The sequence below is a fragment of the Passer domesticus genome, chromosome 1 (genome assembly GCF_036417665.1).
Source record: "Passer domesticus isolate bPasDom1 chromosome 1, bPasDom1.hap1, whole genome shotgun sequence".
Classification (NCBI taxonomy): domain Eukaryota; kingdom Metazoa; phylum Chordata; class Aves; order Passeriformes; family Passeridae; genus Passer; species Passer domesticus.
In genome coordinates this window covers 1,902,707-1,929,876 of record NC_087474.1, presented here as the reverse complement: position 1 = coordinate 1,929,876, position 27,170 = coordinate 1,902,707, and the positions used below count along the sequence as shown (strand labels likewise).

At 47.2% G+C, this 27,170-nt stretch overlaps 2 protein-coding genes across 2 annotated transcripts in view; one reads left to right on the top strand and one right to left on the bottom strand.

The window, feature by feature from the left end:
• The first annotated feature begins 823 nt into the window (after positions 1 to 823).
• On the top strand, positions 824 to 2,353 carry LOC135298869 (7-alpha-hydroxycholest-4-en-3-one 12-alpha-hydroxylase). The gene has a single exon (XM_064417005.1). The coding sequence runs from the start codon at positions 824 to 826 to the stop codon at positions 2,351 to 2,353; it is 1,530 nt and encodes a 509-aa protein (XP_064273075.1).
• Positions 2,354 to 4,912: 2,559 nt separating this feature from the next.
• The window catches only part of OBSCN (obscurin, cytoskeletal calmodulin and titin-interacting RhoGEF), a 198,831-nt gene continuing 176,573 nt past the window's right edge, over positions 4,913 to 27,170 (bottom strand). Inside the window, exons 94-117 of the mRNA XM_064416433.1 lie at positions 26,986 to 27,119; positions 26,507 to 26,619; positions 26,113 to 26,281; positions 25,488 to 25,569; positions 24,829 to 25,029; positions 24,256 to 24,316; positions 23,565 to 23,642; positions 23,273 to 23,445; positions 22,703 to 22,729; positions 22,261 to 22,413; positions 21,491 to 21,536; positions 20,996 to 21,073; positions 16,573 to 20,149; positions 15,879 to 16,004; positions 14,804 to 14,914; positions 14,532 to 14,699; positions 13,681 to 13,803; positions 11,250 to 11,420; positions 9,771 to 9,891; positions 8,596 to 8,835; positions 6,852 to 7,075; positions 6,329 to 6,404; positions 5,603 to 5,752; positions 4,913 to 5,471 (exon numbers count right to left, since the gene is read on the bottom strand). Coding sequence (XP_064272503.1) covers positions 5,294 to 5,471; positions 5,603 to 5,752; positions 6,329 to 6,404; positions 6,852 to 7,075; positions 8,596 to 8,835; positions 9,771 to 9,891; positions 11,250 to 11,420; positions 13,681 to 13,803; positions 14,532 to 14,699; positions 14,804 to 14,914; positions 15,879 to 16,004; positions 16,573 to 20,149; positions 20,996 to 21,073; positions 21,491 to 21,536; positions 22,261 to 22,413; positions 22,703 to 22,729; positions 23,273 to 23,445; positions 23,565 to 23,642; positions 24,256 to 24,316; positions 24,829 to 25,029; positions 25,488 to 25,569; positions 26,113 to 26,281; positions 26,507 to 26,619; positions 26,986 to 27,119 — 6,580 coding nt within the window. The 3' untranslated portion in view covers positions 4,913 to 5,293. The remainder of the gene's footprint in view (positions 5,472 to 5,602; positions 5,753 to 6,328; positions 6,405 to 6,851; positions 7,076 to 8,595; positions 8,836 to 9,770; positions 9,892 to 11,249; positions 11,421 to 13,680; positions 13,804 to 14,531; positions 14,700 to 14,803; positions 14,915 to 15,878; positions 16,005 to 16,572; positions 20,150 to 20,995; positions 21,074 to 21,490; positions 21,537 to 22,260; positions 22,414 to 22,702; positions 22,730 to 23,272; positions 23,446 to 23,564; positions 23,643 to 24,255; positions 24,317 to 24,828; positions 25,030 to 25,487; positions 25,570 to 26,112; positions 26,282 to 26,506; positions 26,620 to 26,985; positions 27,120 to 27,170) is intronic.

The window sequence follows — 27,170 nt, the reverse complement described above, 5'->3', positions numbered from 1 at the left end:
TGGGACAAGGGGTCCCTGACATTGACCCCAAACCCAATCTGAATTGAGGATTGAGGTAATGGGAGTTTGAGAAGCAGAAGGAAAAGTGGGTAAAGCAGAAGAGCTGTGGTCCCTGTGGGCACTGCTCCCCAGCCGGGGGCTGGGTGGAGCATCTGGAAACTTTGGGCTCCTCTGGTGCCAAGCAAATGCAGTGGCTCAAGCTCTCCTCACTCGTGGGGCAGCTCAGCTGCTTTGCTTTGCACTCAGAGCAGTAGCACTTGCACTGTTCAGTGGCAAAGCATTGTCCCAGCACTGCTGGGACACCATGTGCTGTGGAGAACACCAAAATGTCAGAGACTGTTCCTTCTCTTGGCTTTTGAGACCAAATCAGCTCAGCTGTGACCCCCTTCCCTCAGTCCTGTGCTCATTTCCAGTAGCATTTCCAAAATATACTCTTGGTTTCATTTTTTCAGTGGGTGTCCATAGCCTGGTCTTAAAGGCAGAAATCACAGAGTGGGATTCTCTGAACATTTTCCTTACAAAATCCAGGCTCCATACAACCTAGAGAAGGGAATTTGCCTCATGCCAAAACCCGTCCCCCTAACGCAGCATGGATACTCCAACAGGATTCCAACATGCCTTCCACCTTAAAAATCTCTGTTCATCCAGGGACAAGTTCACCCCAGAGCAGAGCACTCTGCAGGGGCAAGGCAAACACTCACAGCCAATGAGGACAGAGGCTGTCAGCTCTGCATCTGCCTGCCAGCTGCTGGGTGGGGATAAAATCCACATTCCCAGCCCAGCCTGCCTCTAATCCCAGCTCCTGGACGGGCGCAGAGCTCTCATGGTGCTCTGGGTGGTTCTCCTCTGTACCGTGGTGTCATCACTGCTCGGTGGGCTCTATGTCCTGGGTGTGTTCCGGAGACAGAGACCCAATGAGCCGCCCCTGGACAAAGGAACCATTCCCTGGCTGGGCTATCTGCTGGAATTCAGAAAGAACAGCTCAGAGTTTCTCAAAAGGATGCAGAGCAAACACGGGGATGTTTTCACGGTGCTGATCGGTGGCTATTACTTCACCTTTGTGATGGATCCCTTCTCCTTTGGCACCATTGTGAAGGAATCGCGATCCAAACTGGACTTCAGGACTAGTGCAACTCAGCTGGTGGTGCAGGTTTTTGGCTACAAGCCCATTGAAGCCACTCATAACATAGTTCATACATCAAGCACAAAGCACCTGATGGGAGATGGCCTCACTGTCCTCACACAAGCCACCATGGAGAGCTTTCGGAAGCTGCTGCTTTTCGACCTGAGCTCAGGAGAGAAGAGAGTGTGGCAGGAGGAAAACCTCTTCCACTACTGCTACAACATTGTCTTCAGAGCTGGGTATCTGGCTCTGTATGGCACCGAGCCACCCCGAGGGGCAGGGAACAAGGAAAAAGCAGAAGAGCAGGATCGCCTCCACTCCAACCAGCTCTTCCAGGAGTTTCGTAAGTACGACCGCCTCTTCCCTCGCCTGGCCTTTGCTCTGCTGCCTCCCAAGGACAAAAGAGAGGCTGAGCGGCTGAAGAGACACTTCTGGAACATGCTGTCTGTGAGGAAGGTCTGGCAGAAGGACAATATCAGTGGCTGGATAAGTGATCAGGAGAAACTTCTGGCAGAAAACGGTGTCCCCGAGTACATGCGGGAGCGTTTCATGTTCATGCTCCTCTGGGCATCCCAAGGCAACACGGGCCCCACTGCCTTCTGGCTCCTCTTGTATCTGCTGAAGCACCCAGAGGCTCTGAAGGCTGTGAGAGATGAGGTGGATAAAGTCTTGAGGGAGAATGGGCAGGAAGTAAAGGCAGGGAGCCCCCCAGTTACTGTCACTAGGGACATGCTGAACCAGACTCCTCTGCTGGACAGTGCTCTGGAGGAGACCCTGAGGCTGGTGGCAGCCCCAATGCTGGTCAGAGCTGTCCTCGAGGACACCTCCCTGAGGACAAGCAGTGGGACAGAGTACACCCTCCGCAGGGGGGACAGGGTGGCTCTGTTCCCACACATCTCTGTGCAGATGAACCCAGAAATCCACGAGGAGCCTGACAAATTTAAGTACGACCGTTTTGTAAACCCAGACGGCACCAGGAAAGATTTCTACAGAAACGGGAAGAAGCTTAAATTTGTCAGCATGCCTTGGGGAGCAGGAGTTTCCACCTGTCCTGGGCGCTTCTTTGCTACTGCAGAAATGAAATTGTTTGTGTTCTTGATGCTGAGTCACTTTGAGCTGGAGCTGGTCCATGAAGAGGAGGAGATCCCAGCCATAGACATCAGCCGCTGGGGATTTGGGACGATGCAGCCCGTCCGTGACATTCGGTTCAGATACCGGCCGTGCTTCTAACCTGGGGAGCCCTGTGGTGGTGTTTGTTCTGGTGTCACCTGTGGGACAAATTGTCTGATCCCGTGGTTATCAGATCTGTGCAGTGTCAGCACTGATATGATCTTGTTTGCTTAATGTTTGTCGTGGCTTTTGTTGTTGCCTCCTCCTCGTGTGCTGCTGCTGCGTTGGTTATGGGATAGAGGTTAATCTGCACAGAGAGACAAAATGTGCCCTGCCAGGCTACTCCCAGCCCCATCCCAGGGGACATCAGCCCACTGAAAGCCAGGAGGAGTGCAGGGTTGGATGGCCAGGTGGGAACTCAAATTCAGGGCTTCCAAGGAACAGGATTTTGTCCAGATTCCTCCCAGGGCTGCCCCAGCAGAGCATCAGTCCCATGGACCCAGCATGACTCCCATGGAGATATGTCATCAGGAACAGCTCTCTGGATCACCACCTGGGATAAGGGGGATTGTGTCAAGGCAGGGGAGGTGCCTATGCTATGTAGGAGGAGAGCATTTTGGGATTGCACGGGACTTTATATAATAGAGTGTTTGAGGGAGGTACCGAAGGGAAATAAAGGAGGGATTTAGGTCTTTGGGGAGGAAAATTGAGATGTAAGGGGAAGAAATGGGCTGGTTGGGTGCAAATAGGTAACTGATTGGTCCATAAACTTGTCTGGTCACAACCTGTACCTGATAATTTATTTTCCACATGAAGTATCATTAGCAGGATGGCATTAGCTTGTGGTGAACCCCTGAAAGGTCAGAGAGCAGCAAATATCTTCTCCAAAGATGTAAGAATTTCCTTGGGGAAATTTTGCCTTGTTTGTTATTCCCTTCTTGTATCTTATGAGGCCTCCAAAGAGAGCAACTTCAATCCCTTATGGGCTACAGCCACTGTGATCTTATAGCCCTCAAACATATTTTTTATCTGCTAGATCAGTGCAGGATAAAACTTTGCTCTACAAGCTCTGCTTTGCTTTATTTCCCTTCAACAATTAGGACTCTCACCACTTCCTTTCAGAAGTTAAACCCAAGCCTCTCCTGCATGGATTGATTTTAATGCTGACACTAACCTCGAACTCTGGAGATTATTTGTGATCGAGGAATGAAACTCAAACATTTTCACATGTGTCCAAACGTCAGATCCAGATTCTGCTTTGTCCTGCAAAGGCCAGGGTGATGTAACTGCATGTTAAGGGCAAACTATCCCAGCCTGCCACATTGGTCATTAGCCCTGACCTCATGGTGGTGGTGGAAGTTCAGGCAGAAACTATCAAGCAGTGGCAGAACCAAGGAAAATAGAAACTACCTGTAAGGCTTGACTGCAACCGCTGATATTTCCATTAGCAATTCCAGCACCTTTTCACTCCTTCCATGCTCCAGCTACAGCTCTCACCTATTTTTTGTCATCCATGAGTTCACTCCTCTGAAGCCCTTCTCACATTCTGGTCAGTGTAAGCTCCAAATCATGCCCAGGAATGCTTTGGGTTAGCTGGGCAGCTCAGAATCATCATCACATCCTGACCAGCTGATGTCCTCCTTCCAAAGCTCTAGGAAAAGGATTTTTCACATGGGTGTCTTGCATGGAAGTGGTTCCCAGCTAATAGGCAGTGTATACAGGTTATCACAAAGAGCCCAGGTCAGAGCTGAGGGATGAGGGACATGTGCTGCACAAATGTGGATTGGGATTGGGGAAGGGATGTAAAAGTAATGACAATGATTCAGCAGAAAAATCTGGCTTGATTTGCTCATCAGAATGGTTTATTTTACCAGTGTTGAGTCTATAAAAGAGCTCAGACATGCTCAAATGCATGCAATTGTGAGAAGCAAAAGAGAAAATAATTCATATATGCAAGAGCATGAAAGCTCCAAATGAGTTAATCTATAATTATGTTTTTTATGTTTAGATAGGTTTTTCCCTGGCACTGACCTTTCCATCCCAAAGTGCACCAGCAAGATCAAAGAACCAGCCTGGCCAACAAAAACCTGACTGGATTTGTGAGAGAAGTTAAATTGGATGGGATCCAGAGTCCTGAAAGGTTTCCTGGGGGGGCAGCCCTCATTGCAGTGTCTGTCTCGTGTAACTCTGCTCTCCTCCCAGAGAACTGAGCATGGAGTCTGGCCCTAAGCCCTTGGGTTTCTCTCCTCTAGCACACAGTGCAGACAGTATCACTTCAGCATTCCAAATTTTACAATCTATTGAGTTGGTGCCTGCTCTCCACAGCACAGGGAAAGCTCCTCTGCTCTCAGTCACAATTTCTGCTCTGCATGCTCAGCAGGAAAAGGAGTCATGATGCTCCATCTTTCAGGTTTGGAACAATATGGGTTAAACCTGTTGGGAAAGAGCATCCCTGGATAAACAGCCTCACTTTTAGTATTGAACTGTAATGTATCAGGAACTGTTTTCTTGTTCACCTTCATCTAAACACAGCCAGACACAGCTCTGAGAAAGCCTCTTACTGCTGCTCATATGGGAAATTGAGGGATACATCAATCACTGCAGAGAAACTCAAAGGAACACTGAAGTTATGAGTACAAAGCAATGACACAGCCAACACCATCCTTTGCAGAGGAAAGCAGGGTTTGAAGGTCAAAGAGAAACGTGACATTTCAGGGTTTTTAAAAAGAAATAAAACACTCAGCCTTTGCCAGGGACACTGCTGCCACATCTCCAGTGGATGTGTCCCTGCTCCCCAGGGAAGAGCAGCTCAGCTTCAAAGTGGCAAAGTCTCTTAGTGGTACAAAATCTGCACGTTACAAGGTCAGTGTTGGGTTTGCTGCCTTCACTGTCCAGTGTCCCCACAAGTCACACATACACAGAAACAGCCCGTGGCAGGCAGGACACACGGACAAAACACAGTGGGGTCGGGCAGAGAGCAGCGTGGCAGGAGGGTTTGGTACCAAACACTCGGTGCAGGAGGGCACAGGGAGGTGATTCCCATCTGTCACCACATCCACGTCACTGTGCAATCATGAGGCCATACTTGGAGCACAGCAGGCCCCTCTTCTTCTCCCGTTCCATGAGGAAATTCCTCAGTTTGTTGGTGGGGAAGGTGACCAGTGCCTGCTGCCTGTTGTCCAGACCTGTCTCCTGGAGCCACGGGCTCTGCAGGCACTCAGAGGCTGAGGGCCTTCCCCTAGGACAGACAAAGGTGAGGGGTCAGTCGGGGATCCCTGCTGCCTGGGGAGGCTCCTTGCAAATGGAGAGAAGGGGAAACACCCAGGCTGTGCCCCAGCTGTGCTGCTGGGGGGACAGCCAGCCTCTTACCAGGGGTTTGCACACAGGGTGCTCTGGAGGAAGGACACTGCTCCCCCGGAGAGACCCGCGTAGCACCGCGTCAGCTTCAGCTTCCCCTTCCTGGCTGTCCTCAGGAATTCACAGGGCACATCCGAGCTGATGGGGTAGTTGGCACTCAGCCTGCCCCAGGAGAAGAGAATTGAAAACATGAAACTGCCTCCAGCTCTGGAGCTCCCAGCATAAGGAGAGTGTGGAGCTGTTGGAGCGAGTCCAGGGGAGGCCACCGAGGTTAGCAGAGGGATGGGACACCTCTCCTTTGGGGAAAAACTGAGAGGATTGGGATTGTTCATCCTGGACAAGGCTTCAGGGAGACCTTAGAGCCCATTCCAGTGCCTAAAGGGGCTCCAAGAGAGCCTCCAAGATGGACTTTGGATAAGGGCTTGTAGTGGCAGGACAAGGATGAACAGCTTTAAATTAAAGACAAGAACTTTAGATTATATATTGGGAAGAAATTCTTCCCTATGAGGACACTGAGGCCCTGGCACAGGTTGCCTATCCATCCCCTCCATCCTCCATCTTTCCATGGCATTGCCAAAGGAGGGGCACAGCTGAGATTAACTCTCTGAAACTGTGATTTTAAAGCCAGTAACAGCCCAGGGAGCAATCAACTGACCCACATGATATAGGCTGTAATTTAAAATCTGAAACTGTGATTTTAAAGCCAGTAACAGCACTGGGAGCAATCAATGGACTCACATGATGAAGGCTGTGATTCCAACGGACCAAATATCAGTCTGGGGAAGGGCTCCTTGCTCTGTCAGCAGTTCAGGAGCTGGAAAAGTAAACTTGTGTGAGGCAAGTTCCTCTCCAACACACTGAGAGCAGCACAAAGGCAGTGGATACTTTTATGCTTTGCTGCCTTCCCAAGAGGGAAGAGGCAGCTCCCAGGACAGGGAGCTGGTTGAGGAGCTTCCACATGATTGCTGATTGCAGTGAAACCATGAGAGCCTCTGGCAGATGGCAGCAATGCTTTGTCCCTGGATAAATGGACACATGGGTGCCAGCCAGAGTGGCACTGCTGTGAGCTCTGTCCCCTGTGGTCTGCAGTGGGACAGCTGTCACCACCCACTGCTCCCACAAACTCACACTGGCACTGGAGAGCAGCACCTGGAAGGCTTTTCCTGCTGGGACCACCTGCTGCTTTGATCAATGTTTGTGTCTTTCTGTTTATCAGAAATTGCAGATAAGCCCCAAGTCGCTGTGACTGAGCTCTACTCACCCATGGTCTCCACATAGTCCGAGCATTTGTCCATGGTAATAAATTTGTCTGGTGTGTAGAACTGTGCGTTGCCAAAATCCAGGAGCTTCAGCAGGTTGGGCTCGGTGATGATCATGTTCTCAGACCTGAGGTCCAGGTGCAGGATGTTGTGTGCATGGAGGTACTCGGTGGCACTGAGGATCTGCCACAGGTAGTCTCGGACCTCCACCTCTGAGTACGATGTCCTGGTGAGAGAAGGGGGATAGAAAACACAGCTGTCTTCTCTGCATGCCCAAAAATGCCTTTCTACACCCACTATCACTCTCCCCTGGGTGTCTGATCCCATCAGACCCTTGAGAGTCAAGAAGAAACAACTTTAGTAAATCAGCTCTGTGTGGAGAGGCTGGTCCATCCTGTGAGTCGGGTTTACAGATACAACAACAGGATGGTGTAGAGCTGAAAGAGAGAAAGCAGATTTGATGCCCACAATGCCCTCTTTTTTAATCACAGGATTTCAGCAGATCCATTTTATGCCACTGTGAGAAACAATGAATCTTCCTAACCCTCCATGTCATGGTGTTGGGGTTAACAGATGTTGGTGTAAGGAAACCATTCATGTATCACATGATGGGAGAAAGTGATGCCTCAGGTTTCAGCTTTTATATTTTAAGATTCTGTGCTGCTTTAGTGTGTGGGTCTGAGCTTCACATCAGGGGATGGTGAGCTCTGCACAGAGCAGGGAGACAAAACAATTCCTGCTCCAGCTGGGCACCAAGGAAAAATGATCCAAATCTCAGCCCAAGAGCACAAACCCCGTGGGCTGGAGAGAGAAAAACAAGCAGGATGGGACTGCAGGGGCTGCAGCTGGGATTGGACACTGAACTGCAATGTGCACATGGAGCAGAGCTGAGCCCAGGGAGAGACCCCGGCAGCGCTCGTGCATTTTGGGACCATTTGGGTTCATCTTGGGTGCAGCCCTGGCTGGGCTCTGGTGCTGCCCAAGGTGGATCCATGGAGAGATCCTTTGAATAAATCCCTGCTTTATTCTTTAGCTCTGTCCAGTCTTTGTTCTAGGTCAGCCTTCACAAGGCATCAATAGAGTTTCATATCAACCACTGTGTCCAGCATCTCAGGTGTGTGGCCCTGAGTTGTCCTGCTGTAGAAAACTCAAGTAATTTTTTATCTCACAAGAAGATGCAGAACAAACACTTTACAAATCCTGTGTGCAATGACAGCACACTGGAAGAGATGGAAAGGGATGATCCAGTTTGTCAGGAGAAAGCAACAGGTGTCTTTGCCTGTCACATTCTTTCTTTTTGAAAAAATCTCTTTGCCTAGGATTTTTCTCCTAAGAAGCTGAGAAGCCTCAGAGAAAAGGAAAACAATTTTATCTCATTTGCTTCTCTTGTGTTTTGCTCCTTTGGAATGTGTTTGGAGATTGTTTACCAACAGGTGGTTGTTTCATTACTTTCTTCTGTGAGTGTTTTCACTCATTGGCCAACAAGTGCCAAGCTGTGTCAGGACTCTGGAGAGAGTCACGAGTTTTCATTATCATCTTTTTAGCCTTCTGTCCGCATCCTTTCTGTATTCTTTAGTATAGTTTATATAGTATTCTTTAATATAATATAGTATCATAAAATGATAAATTAGCCCTGTGAGAACATGGAGTCAGACTCATCATTCCTTCCTCACACGGGGCACCCCACAAACACAACCTCCTCCCAGCAGCAGCCCTGACTGGAAAGCTTTTCCCTCGTGTTCTTACCGCAAGGCCAAGGAGTGGAGCAGCTCTGGCCCCACACACATCTCCTGGATCAGCACCAGGTGCCGGGGGCTGACGTAGGCACCCTTCAGCTGGGCTATGTTGGTGTGGTGGAGCTTCCTCAGCACCTGGTACTCCAGCAGCACAGCCTGCTTGTCCTCCTGCCAGTACGGGATGATTTTAGCGGCCAAAGTCTTGCCGCTCACCTTCTCCCGGCACTGCCGGACGATGCTGAATCTTCCCCTGGTGCAAAGGAACACAAAGGCACGTTAAGCTTCTCTCCTGTTCTTTAAAACCTCCAGGATCCCATGCTGTGTTTTTCATCTGTGCCTGGTGGGGAGTTATTGCACCTACTGTCACAGTTTGCATGTCCTCCTGTGTCTTTAAACTGTCAAGTCACTTGAAATTACAGGAGTGAGAGCTTAACTCCTCTGGAGAGAGAGAGAGTAAGAGAACTACCCCTGTTGGCAACAGAAATCACTGTCTCTCTTCCAGGCAAGAGCTCCCTCCTGGTGGGGAGTTATTGCATCTACTCTCACAGTTTGCACATCCTTCTGTGTCTTGAAACTGTACAGTTTAAAGACAGAGAAAGAAAGTTGAACCCCAGCACCCTGACTGCAGTGGTGTCTGCAAAGGTTGGTGCAGCAAGGACAAGAAACTTTGTTAGCCCTGGGCTCATTTAATGATTAATCCAGTGGCTGCCCCCCTGCCCAGCACATTTGTTGTGGCAGGACAAGGAGGGGTGGTATTAAACTAAAAAAGGGTTATTTTACACCAGATATGAGGAAGAAGTTATTTTTTACAGTAAGGGTGGTAAAACAACCTGGCCTTGAGCACTTCCAGGGATCCAGGGGCAGCCACAGCTTCCCTGGACAGCCTGTGCCAGAGCCTCCCCACCCTCACAGGGACCAGTTTTTTCCTAATATCTAATCTAAACTTACTCTCTTTCACTTTGAAGCCATCCCCTTGTCCTGTCCCTAAATCCCCTTACAGAAAGTCCCTCTCCATCTTTCCTGTAGGCTCCCTTCAGGTACTGGAAGGTGCAGGGAGGTCACCCTGAAGTTTCTCTTCTCCAGGCTGAAGAACCCCAATTTTCTCAGCCTTTCTTTGCAGGAGAGCTGCTCCATCACACGTGGGATTTCCCCCTGGGTCGTTAAGAGCTCAGCTGGGTTCTCTACCTTTTGATCTCGGTTTGGAAGGCATAGGTCTGGTAGGTTGGGAAGGGCTCAGGAGGTGAGATCACTTCACTCTCTTCCTCAGGGGCAGCTGATGGGAACTCCTGCGTGGCAGCACGAGGCTCTGCAGGGAGAAAGGGACAGGCTTTACATGGGAACACAGCTCTGTGTGCAAACTGGAGCCTCTCAGAGTCTCCCCTGCCATCTGTGAACAATGACAAGCAGAGCTTTCCCCAGGTGTTCCAGCTGTGGCCCCCACTGCTATTGGAATGCAGCAGATTCTGCTCTGCCCACCCCAAAATTCCCTGATATAGACACTGCAGACAGAATGAGATGGATTCCATGTCGTGTGCTATGGTGTCAAACATCTTAGCCACTGTTTTTTATTTTCTCACACAGCAAATCCTCAGGATATGGTAAAAACTGAAAAGAAATTAGAAACTCTAATTAGAAACAATTAGAAAAATTGTGGTTGGACAATTCAGAGCAGCAGCTGGAACTTGCTGCTCTGCTTCTGGTGTTTGGTTGTGTCCAAGCACCCTGTGAAATACTAAAGCATCCCTTTAAAGCATCTGCTTGGGAAAGCTGAGATATGATAAAAAATCCTGAGAAAAAGGAAAGCAGAGGACTTGGGGTGAGTTAAAAATATCTCTGTGAACCGATTTTTACAGAGCAACCCTCTCCATTGGGAGGAAATTCCAGCTAGACCATCCTTCTGTTTCTTTGCAGAAAGGACATTTCCTTTGCTATGAGGATGTGTTTGCTGTGGGGCCATGAATCTCTTAATTTTAAAAACATGTGTGCAGTCCAAAATAGCCAAACAGGTGACAGAAAGAGTAAATCAAGATCTCTATACTTCAGAGACAAAATACAGCTGGAAAATTCACCACAGAAGGACAATAATTCCCAATGGAAGACTCCAGAATAGACAAGTTAACTACTGAATTTAGGATTTAGTCTGCAATATAAGCAAGTACAGAGTTTTCACCAGTGCAAAATCTGTATCAGTAGATAAATGCCTATAGTAAAACATTTATTGTACAAGACTTGTTTCCTCCTAATCTCAAATCGAAACTGTGTCTTCGACAGGTAATCTACAGCTCCCAGGTTTTTATTTTATTATTAAATATAACATATATTATTTCAATAAATACTATATATTATTTTTATAATAATTATATTTTATAATATTAAACTTTTGTTAATGTTAAAGTTTAGTTTAATATAGTTACACATTTTTTATATTTACATGATGTTGTTATCTTATTGGGATATTTAATATGTTTATACCTATTCCTCTGTGTCCAGAACCAGAAAATAATTAGAAAATAATTTAATTTTAGATGCAAAAGCCCCCAACAACCCTGAGCCAAGTGGAATTGGCCTTGATTCACTTGCTCTTGACTTCTGGGCCCACAACTAAAAAGATGCAGCGGGTTTGATGCAGGAAAAACCCAAAGATTTCTTGGAGTTTGGTCTTACCCGTCTGATCCTTGGCAGTGATTGTCACTTTGGCAGAGGGGTGGCTGTAGGGGCCCATCCCTGCCCTGCTGCTGCAGGCTGTCCTGAAGCTGTAGACGAAGCCCTGGGGGAGATTTCTGGCATAGTAGCAGCAGTCAGTGATGTCAGAAGCAAGAGTTGCCCATTCCCCATCTGAACCAAGGGCAGAGAGAGAAGAGATCAGGACTCATTTTAAGGTGGTCACAATGGCTTGGAGGTTTTTTGAGATTTGGGGTTTTGTTGTGGGGGTTTTTGCTGTTTTTTTTCCTGATTGGTTTTTTTTTTCCCCACCAGCTTTATTTATGTGCTGGGAATGTGGAGAAACCAACTGACCATGGCCAGCTTTGGGGCTGTACCTTTGTCATTCTTCTCTAAAATCAGCTGGTTCATATCTGATAATTCCAAGTTGTGCCAATATTGTTCCAGAGGAGTGGTGACATTTTCCTGTATTTTTTCTCTTTATCTAACTCATGCCACCAAGCTCTACTGGAAATATACATCAAGAACTCCAAACCAAAGACAAATCGTTATTTTTTTCCTGTTGGCCCTGTTTTGAATCCAGTTGAGACCATGAGGTGCAGGATTCCTGGACAGAACCATCCACTAACACCATCCCAGTGTCTGTTTTTAGTTCAAACACAGTGTTTGAAACATGGGGGTTTTACTCAGCTTTTATGAAACTCAGATGATTTCTCATGGAACTGGAATTCTAAATGCATTCTGGACTCATTATTCATGGGACTAAGTTAGGAAGGAGAAAATTCCCTGCAAACATTTTATCAGCCTTCCTCCCACATGGTGCTGTGCCCCGTTTTGCTGCTGTGCTCAAGGCTGAACCCAACTCCCTGCAACTGCCTGAGATGAAACCCATCCTTCCATTCAGATAAAATCTGGCAAAGAGCCTCAAACCATTGGATAAGCAGAAATTCCCCACCCAAAACAAAAGTATCAATGATTTTACAGGGTAATGGTTGAGCTGGGGGCTGTTTGTGCAAGAAGGAGCAGATACAGCTTAGAGAAAAATATGTGCAGAAGTAGCATAAAAAAGCCTATTTTCAAATAATGGATAAAACAAGGAATTTATTCCTGATTGTCTTAATCCTCCTGTGCTCAGGAGAGCAGGATTTTGCAAGCTCCTTCCAAATACACAGAGCACAGTGGAAAATTGTAGATGCTGTTCCCCAATTTCCTTCCTAATTGGAAGAACTTGTGTTTGTACCCTCCCCAGAATCTCTCCTGCAGTTGTGTCAAAATGAATAATGATAAAGCAAGTGGTGTTGGAGGGCAAGTGACTCACACCAGATCCAGAGGGAAAGGGCAGAAAACTGCTGCCCATGCTAATCCAGAAGGGAGGGTTTGTGTGTTTGTTTGTTTGGAGAATTAAATGAAGGAACGTGGAGCAGCAGAATCCAGGCTGTGTTTGTGTGGCTGCAGCAGGAATTGCTATCAGACACCACACTCATAATAACAACAGCAAATCCATCCCCAGAGAGACAGAACAGCCTTGGGGATTTGATACAAAGCTTTTTGTAACTAAGCAGGAAAACATCCACTTTTGACAAGGGCAGATAGTGACAGGATGAGTGGGAAGGGCTTTAAATTGTGAGAGACTTAGATGAGATTAATAAATCAGGAAGGATTTATTATTCAGAGGGTATTGAGGCCCTGGCACAGGTGCCCAGAGAAGCTGTGGCTGTCCCTGGATCCCTGCAAGTGCCCAAGGCCAGGTTGGAAATTGGGGCTTGGAGCAGCCTGGGACAGTGGAAGTGTCCCAGCCCATGGCAGGAGGGCTGGAATTAGATGGTTTTTAAGCCTTCCAACCCAAACCATTCCATGATTAATGATCCACTGAATTTCACCAGCCTCTGGACCAAGCCTCAAAAGAAAATATCAAAGGGGTGATGCAGTTTTGTCAAACTTTGGTTATCTTGTCCTGGCTCTTTGCCCTAAGCTTCCTCCACAGTCAATGGAAAAAAAAAAAAAAGAAAAGCACAGCAGTTGAGCAGTGGATAAATTCCCTGTTTGAGAAATCATCTTTCTCCAAGACTGTACAGAAAACCTGAGCCGGGGATGATGTTGTTTCATTGGTGTCTAATTTTGTCAGATAATTTAGAGCTGCATGTCAGACCAGGCATTTTCTCCAGTAGCTGCTCACTTTTTGGTTGTAGCTTCCACACAGCCTAGTCTGACTCACTTTAGCAAAGCCTTAGTATGAATATGCAAATTCCAGATTGATTTAACCAGCACATCTCCTAACTTTTAACTGGTTAAATGATAGCTGTATGAATCCCATTCCTAACTCTAAACTGGGGAGTTAAATCAGGCTGTTTCTGAATAACAATAACATTTCTAGCTGGTGAAGAGATCATACAAACCAAGATGTTCCTTGCAAAGCATAAGGACAGCACTTTACCTTCAGTCTTGCACTGGACAGTGTAGTGGACAGGGGTGTTGGTTTCCACAGGTTTCCAAACCACCTGCACTCCATCCTTGTAGACCTCCACGATGTCAGGGGGTGGAGGGCTGGGGGGAACCTCTGTGGAGAGGAGGCACAAACCCCATGAGTGTTAACAGCAGCATTGCTGTGATACAAAACTCTACACCCAGCATGTCTCAGCTGCAGATATTATTTATATAAATATATAAAACATGTATGTGTTTTTTATGTATACATATATATAGACACAGCTAGTAGAATAGCAATTTTACCATTGTGGATGCAACAGCCTGGTCAGAAAGTGAGAAAATGGGCTTTGTTTTCTCACAGTGGACTTGTGAGACTTTTTAGGGAGTTGTAGAGAAATTATGATAACTTGTTGGTATCAACAACCTGCAGGTGGTGTTTTCCTACTCCGTTTTTCTGTTCTTCTCAAGGACTGTTTGTGAGAAAGATGTTTTTGTTAATTAGCCAATCAAGTAGAATGTGTCGAATCTGTCTATAAAAGAGAGGATTTTCCTATTAAACTTCCCTTCTGCAAACCAGTCTTCAAGTGAATTTGTGTCATTTCTGCTCAACGGTGACATACCATCCCTAATTTAAACTCAGTACTAAGATTTTGTCTTGGAGTGGCTCTTAATCCAGGAAAGAAAATAAAGAGTGAAGAGAAGAGGGAATGAACCCTGCACAGGCTGTGGACCACAGCAAGGAAGAAATCTTCCTCTGCACCTATGTGGAGAAATCTCACCTCAGAGGTAATGATAGGTTACATTTTTGGGGACAAAATTACTCTAAATACCTATTTCTGTAGCTACTCCTTCTCTCACCTGCTTTTCTTATGACACAAGAGGTGGATGCTGAGCCCAGAGAGTTTGTGGCCACACAGGTGTAAATACCAAAATCCTCTTCATTAACAGAGAGGATCGTTAAGAGCTGGAAGTGTTTGAGCGTGGACGAGATGAGGATCCGGCTGCTGCTCTGCACAGCTATCCCATCTGGAAAGCAGGAGACGGGAGAGATAAGTACCCTGCAAACTGATACCAAGGTGTTTAAAGGTGCTGCAGGGGGTCAGGCACTCTCTGGGGGGTGGCAGTGTCACCTCTGAACCAGCTGACGTGCAGGGAGGAGTGAGCTGCCGTGCGGCACGAGAGCGTCGCGCACTGTCCGGCGGCCGCAGCCTGGTCCGCGAGCTCCTCGACGAACGACGGGGCTGCAGAGAGGAGGGAAAGTGGGCATTCAGGGTGGCCTGGAGAGGTTTGTGGGAGACAAACCCCTGCAGGACATCAGAAAGTATTTTTAATGGGGTCAAGGAGCTTTCTGGTTCGTGGTGTGCCGTTCCTTTGAGCGCCATTTGGAGAATCCCCCGGGCACAGAGCTCACAGGTGAAGGAACCCTGTTCACCCGTGGGGGTAGTGTGACAGACCAGATGGATCTTGGAAAATCCATGGGGAATATCTGTACTGCCCAGCCCTGGTACAGCTAAAGCAGCAGAACAGCCCAGAGCAGAGGGAGACCCTGTCACAGCAAGGGTTTTCCTCAGGCTGAACCTAAACGTGGGAGCAAAACTGATTTATGGAATTTCAAGGACGAGGGGATGAAACAGGACAAGAGGAAATGGCCTCCAGTTGCCCCAAGGGAGGTTTAGTTTGGATATTAGGGAAAATATCTTCATGGAAAGTGTTGTCAAGGAATGGAGGAGGATGCCCAGGGAGTCACCATCCCCGGAGGGATTTAACAAATGTGTGGCACTTGGGGACATGGTTTAGTGCTGGCCTTGGCAGTCCTGGGGTAATGGTTGCACTCAGTAAACTTAGAGGCCTTTGCCAACTAAATGATTCTGTGATCAAGACAACACAAGAAGAGAGAAGGAGACATGAAAGATGGATATACAAGAGGAAAAAACCCTACGGAGCATCATATCTGCTCCCATCTCCATGGGAAAGGGGTAACTCAGGTTTTCTTCTGTGTTTCTCCAGGGGTTTTCTCCACAGTAGCCAGGGGCTGCCATCCTCCCACACTGCCCTTCCCAGTGTTTGGGCTCTGCTGAATGCTGGGATAGTAACATGAAAATGCTTCTGATGAAGCCAAGGGGAAACTTGTCATGGATAAAGCAATTATTTCCTGAATCACCCTCTGAGGGTAAAACAAACCAATGACTCCTGCCACAGCAATACCTTTCTCCTTTGGGATGAGGCTTGGTAGCTTGAATGAAGGGAGTGCTGATTTCCTCTTCAGAGATCCTTCAGCCCCTATTAACAGCTCCTTTTCTGCTGCCTCACTTCCCAGCTCACCAAACTCTGCTGTGAGAAAGGATGAGAAGTCATTCAAGGCCATCCTTCTCCCCATGGCACCTATTTGCAGTGACAGCTCTGCCTTCACACATAAATAGTCACAGGTTCCCTTATTAACCAGCCTTTGATTAACAGGGAAGTCTGTGACAGCTGCTGCAAACAGAACAGTGTCCTGGAAGAATATCCAAGGGTGACAGAGAAGTAAGGACAGATCCCCATGTCCAGTAACCAGGGTGACTTCAGCTTCTCCCAGTCACTTTAACCTGAGAGATTTGCCACGGTCAGATGACAACTGCAGCAAGGAAAGCATCACCCAGCCCTGGTCTGCTTCTGTGCAACCTCAAGCAGGGAATTTGAGCCCCTTCCATCAGTGGATTAACCCAGCTGGCTCTGCACTGAAGCCATCCAGTAACAGAGACCTGATGGGGGAGGCTGCTGGATTCAGAACCTGCCACGGCCAGATTTGCAATTCCAGTCTAACCACAGCTTCAAACATGCTGGGGAAAAAGAAAAGGGCAGCTGTAGCACAGCCCAGTTATGGCAGCAAATCTGTGAAGGAACAGAGGGAAATAATTACCTTCCTCTGGCTCAGGAGAAGTCTTTCCTTTTAGGATTCTTGAAATGTGGGCAACAGAAGCTTTTACTTTCTTCTTCAGACTCTGCTCCACCGACTGCTCCACTGAATGAGACCTTGAATACGGCTTAAAGAGTCCAGGCTTGGTGTGGAAGGAGCTTTTCTGCTTCCCACTGGAGTCCTTTTGGGAGCTATACATTTCTTTGTGGCTCTCTGCCCCTTTCCCCATGGCTAATAAGTTAGCTGCCTTTGAATCCTCGGATATTTCCAAACGGTTCTTCCTGTTCTTGTCTTCCTGTTCCCTGGTGCACAGTCTTTTATCCTTATGGAGATGTCCTGCAGGAGGGGACCTTGCCCTTTCACCAAGGAACATAAACCGTCTAGGAACTGGTTTGGGTGAAGGCTTCTTATAGCTCAGAAACTCAAATGGGAAATAGACAATGTCGTACAAATCCGAGAAATTCAAATAGGCAGGCTCCACTTCCGAGATGTCAAATTTTTGGGGGCCGCTGCCAAGACTGGGTGTTTCATCTGACAGGTCTTTGATTTTCACCAAAGAAACTTCTGGGTGTTTGCCAGTGTCCTTGATCACTGGCACGTGGATGGGTCTTCTTGCAGTGTCCAAGCTCTCTGTGGAGGAAACGCTCTCTGGGCTGGAAGGGGAGGTCTCAAATGCCAAGTCCTCCAGGTGCTCACATTCATGAGGAACTGTCTGTGCTCCCTGCTCTTCCAGGTCTCCTGGCTCCTCACTCACAGCAAGGTAGGGTTCTGCAAGGTCATCCTGCTCAGTGACTTCTCCTCTTCCACCCTGTTGGACAGAAGGGAAGGAGGTGTCCACGTGTGCTTGGCTGTCTTTGTAGAACATCTCTCTGTGAGGAGAAATGTGCCTCTTGCTTCCCTTCTCTCCAGAAACTGACTCTGCCCAAACATTCATCTCCTCAGAGAGGGAAACCATCTCATCCACCAAGCCCTCCAGCACAGCAGACTCCTCGTCACTGTAAAAAGAAGATCTGTGGTGTGACAGCTCCTGACCATGATGATCCCTGTGGAGCACTGGTGGGGCAGCTTTTCCAGCATCACATCTTCCACTTTCCAAGGCAATGCCTCCACCCTCACCATAACCCTCTGGATATTCCTCATATGCCAGTTCATAGGCTGCAGCTGGAGCAACTTCTGGTTGTGAAGCAGTTAATGCACCTGAACTGGCCCTCTCCAGACCATCTGAAATCCCAGCCCTGTGCTGCTCGAGCACCCCATGTCCAGCCTTGGGGAGAGGAGCAGCCCCAGCTTGTCCAGCTGCTCGGCTTGCACTTGCTGTCACAACAGATCTCATCTCCCTGTGAACTGACTCCTCTGGATGTTGTTGATTTTCACCCTCCCAGACCTGAGGGAGGACAGTGCTTGGGGAGGACGCAGCCCTGGCTGGGTGTCTGCTCTCCAGAGCAGCAGGCTCTGAGCCATGGCCTTCAGGAGCCTTCTGGGGTTCAGCTCCTTCATGGGCCAAACTGGAAACAACCCCTGTGACAGCTGAGCTTTTACTCAGAGCAGCACGTTTCTCCTTGCTGAGAGCCTGCTGTGCTCCATCAGAGACCAGAGCTGGCACTGATCCTGGTGGTGGAATTTTGGGAACAGCAAGCTGCTCTCCCTTCAGGTCAGCTGATGCTGTGTCTAGGTGAACAGGAGCCTTCTTGTGTGCTTGGCTTTCATCACTGTGGGCTGATGGTGGAGTGATTCCTACAACAGCTGCTTCTGCATCTTCCAGGACAGCAGATCTCACATCTTTATGGGTCTTCAGTTTCTGAGGAGCACCTTCACCAGCTGTGAGGGTACCTGGCTGTTTGCCCAGCGTGACAGTAGCTGCTGGAAGACTTTTCCCAGGAATTTCCTCACTTTTGTCTTTACATACTGGAAATGAATCAGTTTCTGTTTGTTCTGTTGGAGCAGCAGAGCTTTCATGCTCCATGAGCTCAGATTCAGCAGTGCCATGAGCAGAAGTCTTTTCATCTGAATGTTTCTGCCTTTTGTCTTTCCAAGGTGGGGCTGGGGCTGTCCTTTTGACAAGCAAGCTTCCACCTGTCAGGTCTGGGTGGGTGTCGGTGGGAGCAGGCTCCTGGGGCAGACACACCCCTCCCTTACTTGGGGAAGATGACTTTGGGGTGGCCTCTGACTGTGTGAGGGTTGAAATGGACTCTTTGCCCTCCTGCAAAGCAGAGTCAGAGGCACAGCCAGGGGCAGATTTACCCTCTGTGCTCTCATGTTTTGGAGCTGATGGTGCTGCTACATCTGAGCACTGGGCAGCTGCAATGGGGCTTTTGCCTTCCAAACATTCAACGTCCTCCTCAATCTCGGTGGCTTTTGACTTCTTCAGCAAACGCTTCCTATTCTCACTCCTGTGAGGTGACACTGGAAGTCCCTCTACGTGTTGTATAACAGCAGGTGGGCACCCATTCCCCTCACAGTGTGTGGAGGGAGAGGGTTTCTCTCCTGAGCAATCCTTGCTGGCTCTCCTGACATCCCCCTGCTCTGCTGTGCCCGCAGAACATCCCTTGCCAGGCCCTGCGGAAACGTCGCAGTGATCACTGCCTTCAGGGCAGCTCTCCTGGGACAACACATCACAGTCCTCCTCCAAGATATCTTGTTCCCTGAGGGATCTGGAGGCTCTCAGCCTGTAGTCATCCAGGGAGCGGCTGCGGCTGGCACCAGCAATGGCAGGGTGTGGGGGCTTCCTGGCAGTGTCAAACGACGCGGACTTGGTCAAGGAACCCAGCAGACTTTCTCTGCGATCATCTCCTTCTTCTTCTTCTTCTTCCAGTTCAAACTGCTCAAGGAGGGGTTCACGGAGGCCGCTGAGGGGCACCTTTGAATACCCAGCCTTCCGGAAAGTCCTCCTGGCTCTGTCCAGGTGCCTTCTGAACTCCCTGCCTGGTGACGACGGCGGCCGCGCAGGCAGCTCCGTCGCTTGGCTGTAGAAGGTGCTTTTGATGACACTCTGCCTGGGAACACAGGCAGATGGCTTCTCTGCCCCTTCCCCTGCCTCTTCACCTCTGTCCTTTTCAGATAGAGGTGTGTCTGGCTTTTCTTTCTGATGCACAAGAGATGTGCTTTCTGTGGAAGCCCTCAGGGATGAAGGCTCAGCAGTGCCACTTTTTTGGGATGGCTCTCCCCGAAGGCTGGGAAGGAGCCTCTCCTCTTTCTCCTGTAAGACACTTGTCATGAACTCTTTGCTTTCTGTGGGTGATTTTTGCCCCACCTCACCCTTCATGGAAGCATATTTCCTCCTCATGGGTTTTACTGGAGGGATGGAGCTTTTGGAGTGCTCCCGTTCACTCGCACGTTTCAGAGGCTCGGGATAGCTCGGGGCATCAAACACGGGCAAGTGCAGTTCTGGGGTGGAGCCAAAGTGCCTCTTTTGGGGGAAATTCGAGTTCTCATTGTCTGAAGAGGAGCCACTGGTGCTGGAGGAAGTGCTTTCCTCAATGAGGTGTCGGGAGATGGCCAGGGAGCTGTTGTCGTGGGTCCTTTCCAGGATTTCTGGGATGGACCTCATCACCAGGATGGATTTGTAGCACATCAGGGAGCGCTGAGAAGGAAACAAGACACAGCACAAGGAGATGGGAACGTGGTCAGAGTACGGAAAGTAAACACACCAAAAAGAACTCCTGCACCCCTAAATACCACACCCATAATTAGACACTGCCACTCTCTGCACGTGTCACCAATTCAGGCCCCATTTTCTCTCCAAATCTTCCTCTTCATGACATGACTTCAGGGAACACACTTGCTTTGGTGACTGGAGAGGAAACAGGACTCTGTTTGAGATTTCCAAAGTCAATCTGGCCACTCAAAACAGATGGAAAGGAGTTTTTGATGGAAAACATCAGACTCACTGGAGTAAATGGCTTTAAATCCTTTGACTGCAATACAACCTACAGTGACTGAGGCCAGCAGAAGACCTACCAAGTGTAGGAGATGGGATTCCTCTGCTCTAAATTCTGCCATGTAGGGCATCTCAGGTGAAGCTGGGCCTCTCCTTCCAGCCAGCAGAGAGAAACTGGCATGTTCAGAAGGCAATCAATCTAATTATTGGAGAGAACTTCAGGAAAAGAGGCATTTTCTTGGCACCTGTCTGTAATTCAGCTCCGATTGCAAAGGCAGCTGAGGGCACCTAATTTAGGCACAGCCTTGTGTCTTACAGCCTCCTGCATGGGTTTCCAGGCAGTAAAAGCCCAGATAATTAATTCCTGACACATCCATCTCTCCTGGGCTTTTTCCCAATTTCCAGCCATGCTCAGATCTCTGCTGAGCTCACTGTCCTAGCCCAAAAGATTTTCAAAGATTCAGATATTAAATTATCAGTTATAATATTAAATTATTCAGCTATTAAAAATAGATGTAACAGAATCAACACAGATTAGGGGCAACTCACCTGCCACTTGCTCCGAGCCACAATGAATTTGAGCTGTTTGGTGTTAATGAAATGAGCTGCCTCAAGAGGGACGTTGTGCTGCCAGGTGGAAAGAGAGGAAAACCATTTGTTAAAAAATCCTGATTTCATTTCTTGAGGCGTTTCTGTGATTTTTTTTTTTTTTTAGAATTCTCTCTTTACCCAATTGTTTAATTTAGGAAAGTTACAGTAGACCAAATGCTGCAGTTCCTAGTTAAATTGCAGACAAAATCAGCTTTTCTGTGATTAAACCAAGCCCTGTTTGATACCTGTCATTAAATCTATTTTGCTGTTGTTAATTTTTAACTGTTTTCCTTAGTGATTTAAGGCTTTGGAATATAAACTTTGGTCTGCAAGGCCAGGTTTCCTTTCTGTACTGACGTGATAGAACAAAAGGGAATGGCCCCAGGTTGCACCAGGGAGGTTTAAATTGGATATTAAAGAAAACTGACCAATAAAGGACCAGGACAAACTTACCATGAACCATTTGTGGGAAAGACAGTCCAAAGCACTCGGCCTGGATCTGGTAAGAGAACAGATTGACATTTGAGTAGGAAAACCCCTCCAACAGCAATCACTGATCTTCCTGCAGGTGCTGCTGCATGCAGACACCCACGTACACTCAGGGCTGTGTCCTTGGGATGCTGATTTGGAGCAGAGAAGCCAAAAAGACACACAGCAGCTTCCAGCTCAAGGTTTCCTTCCCCTGAGAGGAAAATATCCTCCTTTTTCAGTCTGACAGTCCCCACAGATGCTTGGGAAGAGCTCATGGCTCTTTGCAGAGCTCAAGGGTGTCCAGAGCAGCTCTGAGAGTGACTTTACTTCTTTAGGTGGCCAGAGTGAAAACAGAGCTTGGGCAGCAGGCAGAAAGAGTAGGAATGAAATTAAAATCAAATGCCTGTAAATATGCCTTCAAGCCAACTTCTGTACTTGAAGTTGCTTAATGAATGTGGTCAATGCTATTTAATTCCCTCTGTACCAATCTATGCTCTTCCCACTCATCTGTGTCATTCCAGAAATTCCTCAGCCTGGAGGAGGCAGGGAGCAAAGACATCACCAGACCAGAGAGGCCAATTTGGCAAATATCTGAGCTGTGGGTTGGGTAATGGGGAATAATGAGTAAGAATTAGGGAAAAATGCAGCACATCTCACTCAGCTTTCTACTTTTCAAGCCAAATGATGAGCTGGGATGTGCCTGCTGAGACACCAAGAGCTCTGCACAGAGGGAGGCACAGGAGGGCACTCACTTGGGGTGCTGCTGCAGGATCCCTTTCATGAAGTCCTTTGCATCTTCACTCAAGTGAACAACATCAGGAATGGTCCATGAAATTTCCCCATTCTGGATATTTAGGAGAGTTTTCCTGTCGTTCTCTCCAGCAAATGGAGACTTGCACGTGAGGCTTATTTATTGAACACCACAAAAAGAAAGGAGACAGGTTTTAGGTTTCTGTTTTCTGTTCAAATGATAGAAGCACAAATGTTTACATGGGGTTTTTAAATACTTAAGGGGCTCTGTGTGCCTGGAACTTGCAATGTTTGTGAGGAGCAACCAGGAAATGAGGAAACCACAAAATAAATTGTCCTTATCATGGAAGGACTGAATGCTCCACTCAAATCCCTCAACTGAAAGTGCTGGAGGGCTCTGATGGACAAAGGGTTATTGGGGGAGTGTTTCCAAGATTTATTTACCTTAAATACGTGATGACTCCAACAGCCCTGAGGAGAGAGGGAACACAAATGTCATTCTTGTCACTATTTTTCCATCCTTCTCAAGCCCCTCTTCCTGCCACTAGACACCCTGAAACAGCAAGGCCAGCTTCTCCTCACCTTTCAAGAATAATAAATCTCAAAAGCTATTGTTTTTTTCCATTAATTTTCCCCCTTCAATACTTTTTAATTGTTCTCAAGCAATCCTTCATTTTCAAAGCACAGATAGAGGAAAGATCTCAAAATACTTTTTTTTTAAATTTTTTTTCCTTTTCTAGAAAGCCCTTTAGGATCATTCCCTCTAGTTACTGCCTGGAATAGAGATCATCTCCTCCAATATGCTCCTTTGCATTAATTAGCAGTCAGAGTTCAATTATGGCTGAAAAAAAATTAGACAGAAGGAGCTTTAAAGAGCCTTGATGGCTTTTGGATTGTCAGTGTTCGCTTTCGGTTTCCTGTGTTATTATCACTGCTCCATTTACTAATTAACAGCTAATGGAAATTCAGGCCATTGAGGGCCTGGAAAAGCTTTTTGGGAAAATGAGAGATTACCAGATATCAGTTGCTTTTGACACTGGTGACTGGGAAACAATTTCTGGGGCAACAAACTCTGGAGAGCCGTATTTGCTGTACTGAGGCTGCACGGGCGTGATCCTCTGGGCAAACCCAAAGTCACAGATCTTCAGGTCTTCCCTCTCAGGATAAACCATGAGGATGTTCAGTGGCTGTTGAATGAGAAAGAAAGTAAAAGGGGGAATTTTTCTTGAGAGCAGGGTGTATTTTTCAGTTATAAGAATAATTCAGAGAACACCCAATCACAGGCCAACACGTCATTGCTCATTACCTTGATGTCCAAATGAAGGATGTTGTTGTCGTGAAGATATTTGATTCCTTCCAAAATTTGCTTGATGTACAGTTTGACCTGAGAATTGAGTCCATAATTAAACAATTAATAAATAAATAATTATAAAACAGAGTAAATAGGAGAGTCCCTGATTTCACCAATATTTGATCTTTAAACATCCTTCTCCCAGTCCAAACCATTATATTATTTTTCCCTCTGAGAATTTCTAATAAAAATAATTGATTTTACCAATAAATATTGGATGCCTAGCTACTAGATGGGATGTGTGAAACATTTTGAACTTTTAGCACCAAAGATGTAAAAAAATCCCTTAGAAACCATAATTTCAGCTTTTCTTTTAAAGACAGAAAGGGAGTAGATAGAATACAGTTATAGGGGGATAAAGTGGTATTAAGTGGAGATAGGAGCTCCAGATGACAGATAGCAATGAAATTATGACAAGAGAGCAAATATAATATTTTTTTTAGGCTGAATGCAATCCTGGTGGTCAACTCCCCTGCCTGTTTGTATTTATTCCCCAAAGAAACCCAACTAGCAATGAAAGTTGCCAGGAACACATTGTAAAGGATGATTCTGCTTTGACAGATTATCACTGGTTCAGAGATATTTGTCATATTCCAAAAGGAAAATGTAGAAAGAACCAACTCTGTGCTTTCAAATGAGAAATCACCTCAGCTTCAGTGACCACGCTCTTCTTGAATAAACGGTCCAGGAGCTCTTCATTGGAGCATCTGGCAGTGGCATTAAGGGACAACAGAACCACATGAAAAAGCTTGTTTTGACTCTGGAATCTCCTCCATCCAGCAGAATTCATGAGGGGATCTCAGGCTATGGGGTCATCATGAAAGTCTCTGCTGCAGCAGACTGGGCTGGTCTAAACCTGGGGTCACTTCTGCTAGAATCTGCCTGTTGATTTTGGGGTTCCTGTTCTGCATTTCCCTCATGCTCACCTAGACTGGATCTCACAGAAACAGAGCTCATAACTTCCCGATGTGTCAGGAAATAATTTTGGTGCTTAATGATTCATTCACACTTGTATATACAAGTCTGATTTTTCTCACCCAGCAGGAACTGAGGATTGCAGTGGAACCTTACACAGAGCTGTGCTGTCCTGCAGTGCAGAGAATTGTGTGTTCCTTTTCTCTCAGGAAAAAACAAAGATTATTAATTACTTAGATATTTAATAAATGAACTCTACCCAGTACTTCCCAGCCTCTTCAGACAACTGCACAGAAAAGGATACAACTCCAGAATCAAAATCAGCGTTTTTCGTGTTTCAAACTCATCCAGGAGCCTGGTTATTCTGTCGTGGGACAGACAGGCGAGAATATCCCTCTCTTGATGAGCTCGAGACTTGGTTTTGCTCCTCAGAGGGATGAATTTGGCAGCACAGGACACCCTGGTCCCTTTGTGCACCACCCGTTTCACGAAGCTGAAGCAGCCCCTGTGCAGGAATCAAAGGACAGATCAGACCTGGGCAGAGATTTCCCCCACCCTGGGCTTTGACAGCTCCCTGCTGCTTCAGTTCTCCAGCAGGAGAAGCTCATTTTGCTGTGTGTGAGGTGCTGTTGCCCTCTCCTGGCTGTCTCCAAAGGAAAGCAACGTGTTCCCATCAAGGGAAAAGCTGTTGCAGTTGATGCAGGCTCCTGCTGGTGCTCCTGCATCGCTTGCACAGACCTGATGGGCTTGGGATGCTCCTGTTGCCAAGAAACCACATCCAGGCACTAATCTGTGAGCCTTAGGATGTTTTCTCTGGTTGGAGCTGCCACAGAACACCTTGGAGTGACATCCCACTTCTGCCTTTATTTCCAACTTTCCAGGACCCACCTCTGCCTCAAAATCTCAGATGGGCAATGAGATATTCCCTGGAAGTGATGCCGTAGAGTTGGAAAACTCATTTACCTTCCAATCTCCTGCTTAACCTCATAATGGGAATGGAGCTTTCTCCTGGTGGCCACTTTCTTTCCTTCTTGGTCTTTCTTAGCTTTGGAAATGAAGGAAAACAAAAGGGTAAATATTCAGACAACAATGCCTTGCTAATAGTGTGCAAAGTTATTACAATTACAACAATTATAATTACAACAAAGGATAATTTAAGGCAGGAAAAATTAGAGGGGTCTTCTAAACGTATAAGGAGAATTAAGTGGAATTGCTTGATAAGAAGAATGTGTCAAAATGAATGTTGGGGTTGCCAGAGAAGTGGCTGCCCCATCCCTGGAAGTGTTCAAGTTGGATGGAGTTTGGAGGAACTTGGGATAGTAGAAGGTGTCCCTGCCCATGGCAGGGGGTTGGAATTAGAGCATCTTTAAGGTTATTTCCAACACAAACCATTTTGGGATTTTGTGATTTGATTTTATCCTGGATTCTGCCATACTGGCCATATATAAATGTTCCACAGGAGCACAGAACAGATTCCATACAGGTACCAGAAGATGACAGCAGCAAATTACACACTGCCATGGCAGTGGAGGCAACTCCTGCAGCTGAGAGGGTGGCATTGCCCTCACAGGTGACAGGGTGGCATTACCTTCACGTACGATGAGCTCTGCTTTGCACAAAACCTCTCCTCCTGCATTTTTGGCAACACAGGTATAAACACCACCATCTTCCAGGGCAGCATTGTCCACAACTAAGAAATACGTTGTTCCTTCCCTGCCCTGATGGACCCTGTCGCTGTCTGTCAGTAGTGAAGTGCCCTGGGGGAAAGAAATGACATTTTGGTTTCCCTGTCTGCAGGGTGACATGGTGACAACACAGGGTGGGATGCACAGGGGGTGGTTCAGTGGGAACAGCTGGTTCCATAAACTCTGCAGACACAATCCAGAGTCAGTGTGAGGTGTGGGAGGAAATAGCAGACAAAATTCCCTGTGGAATTGTGCACTACAGTCCTCACTCTCAGCCAGAGAAGAGTCTGCACTCACCTTGAACCACAAAACTGTGGGCTGAGGGGTTCCTTCAATGACTGCCTGGAATTTGGCACGTTCTCCAGAGTTCACCTGCACGTCCTCTATTGTCACTTGCATGTAGGGAGGACCTGGTGAGAAGAGAGCATTTGCTGCATGCAAATGAAACTGAAACTTCTTTCCCAGCGTGCCGACAGAGTTGGGGTTACCCAATGGGATTTATAGGACGGGCCATTTAGGATGTAACAGTAGTTTAAAGTAAAATCAAGAGGTACAACAGCAATACATTTGGGGTTCTTCATGCTGACATTACTTTTAGGCTTCTTGTCTTCACACTTACCTATTACTTCTTGTTTAATATACAGTTACCACTCAAAAATTTGGAAAATTCCAAAAATTTGGAATATTAAAAAAAACCAAACAGTCAGGAGTTGCTACCAAAAGAGAAGACAGTGAGAATCATGGGACTGGGAAAGGGAAACAGGGTTTGGTCTTACTTGTTGGAGTCTTCTCCTCAGTCTTGTACACACGAGTTCTTTCTGTGGTCTCAATGTAAACTTCACTGTGCACGTCCCAGACCACATCTCCTTCTCTCCTGTACCAGCCTCCTGCCCCTGCATCTGGGGATGGTCTTTCAAGAAACCCAAGAGAAAAGATCATGGCATAGCCACATACAAGAGGT

What these genes read in the sequence shown, in the direction of transcription:
- LOC135298869 (XM_064417005.1), top strand. Translation starts at nt 824, where the DNA reads ATGGTGCTCTGGGTGGTTCTCCTCTGTACCGTGGTGTCATCACTGCTC.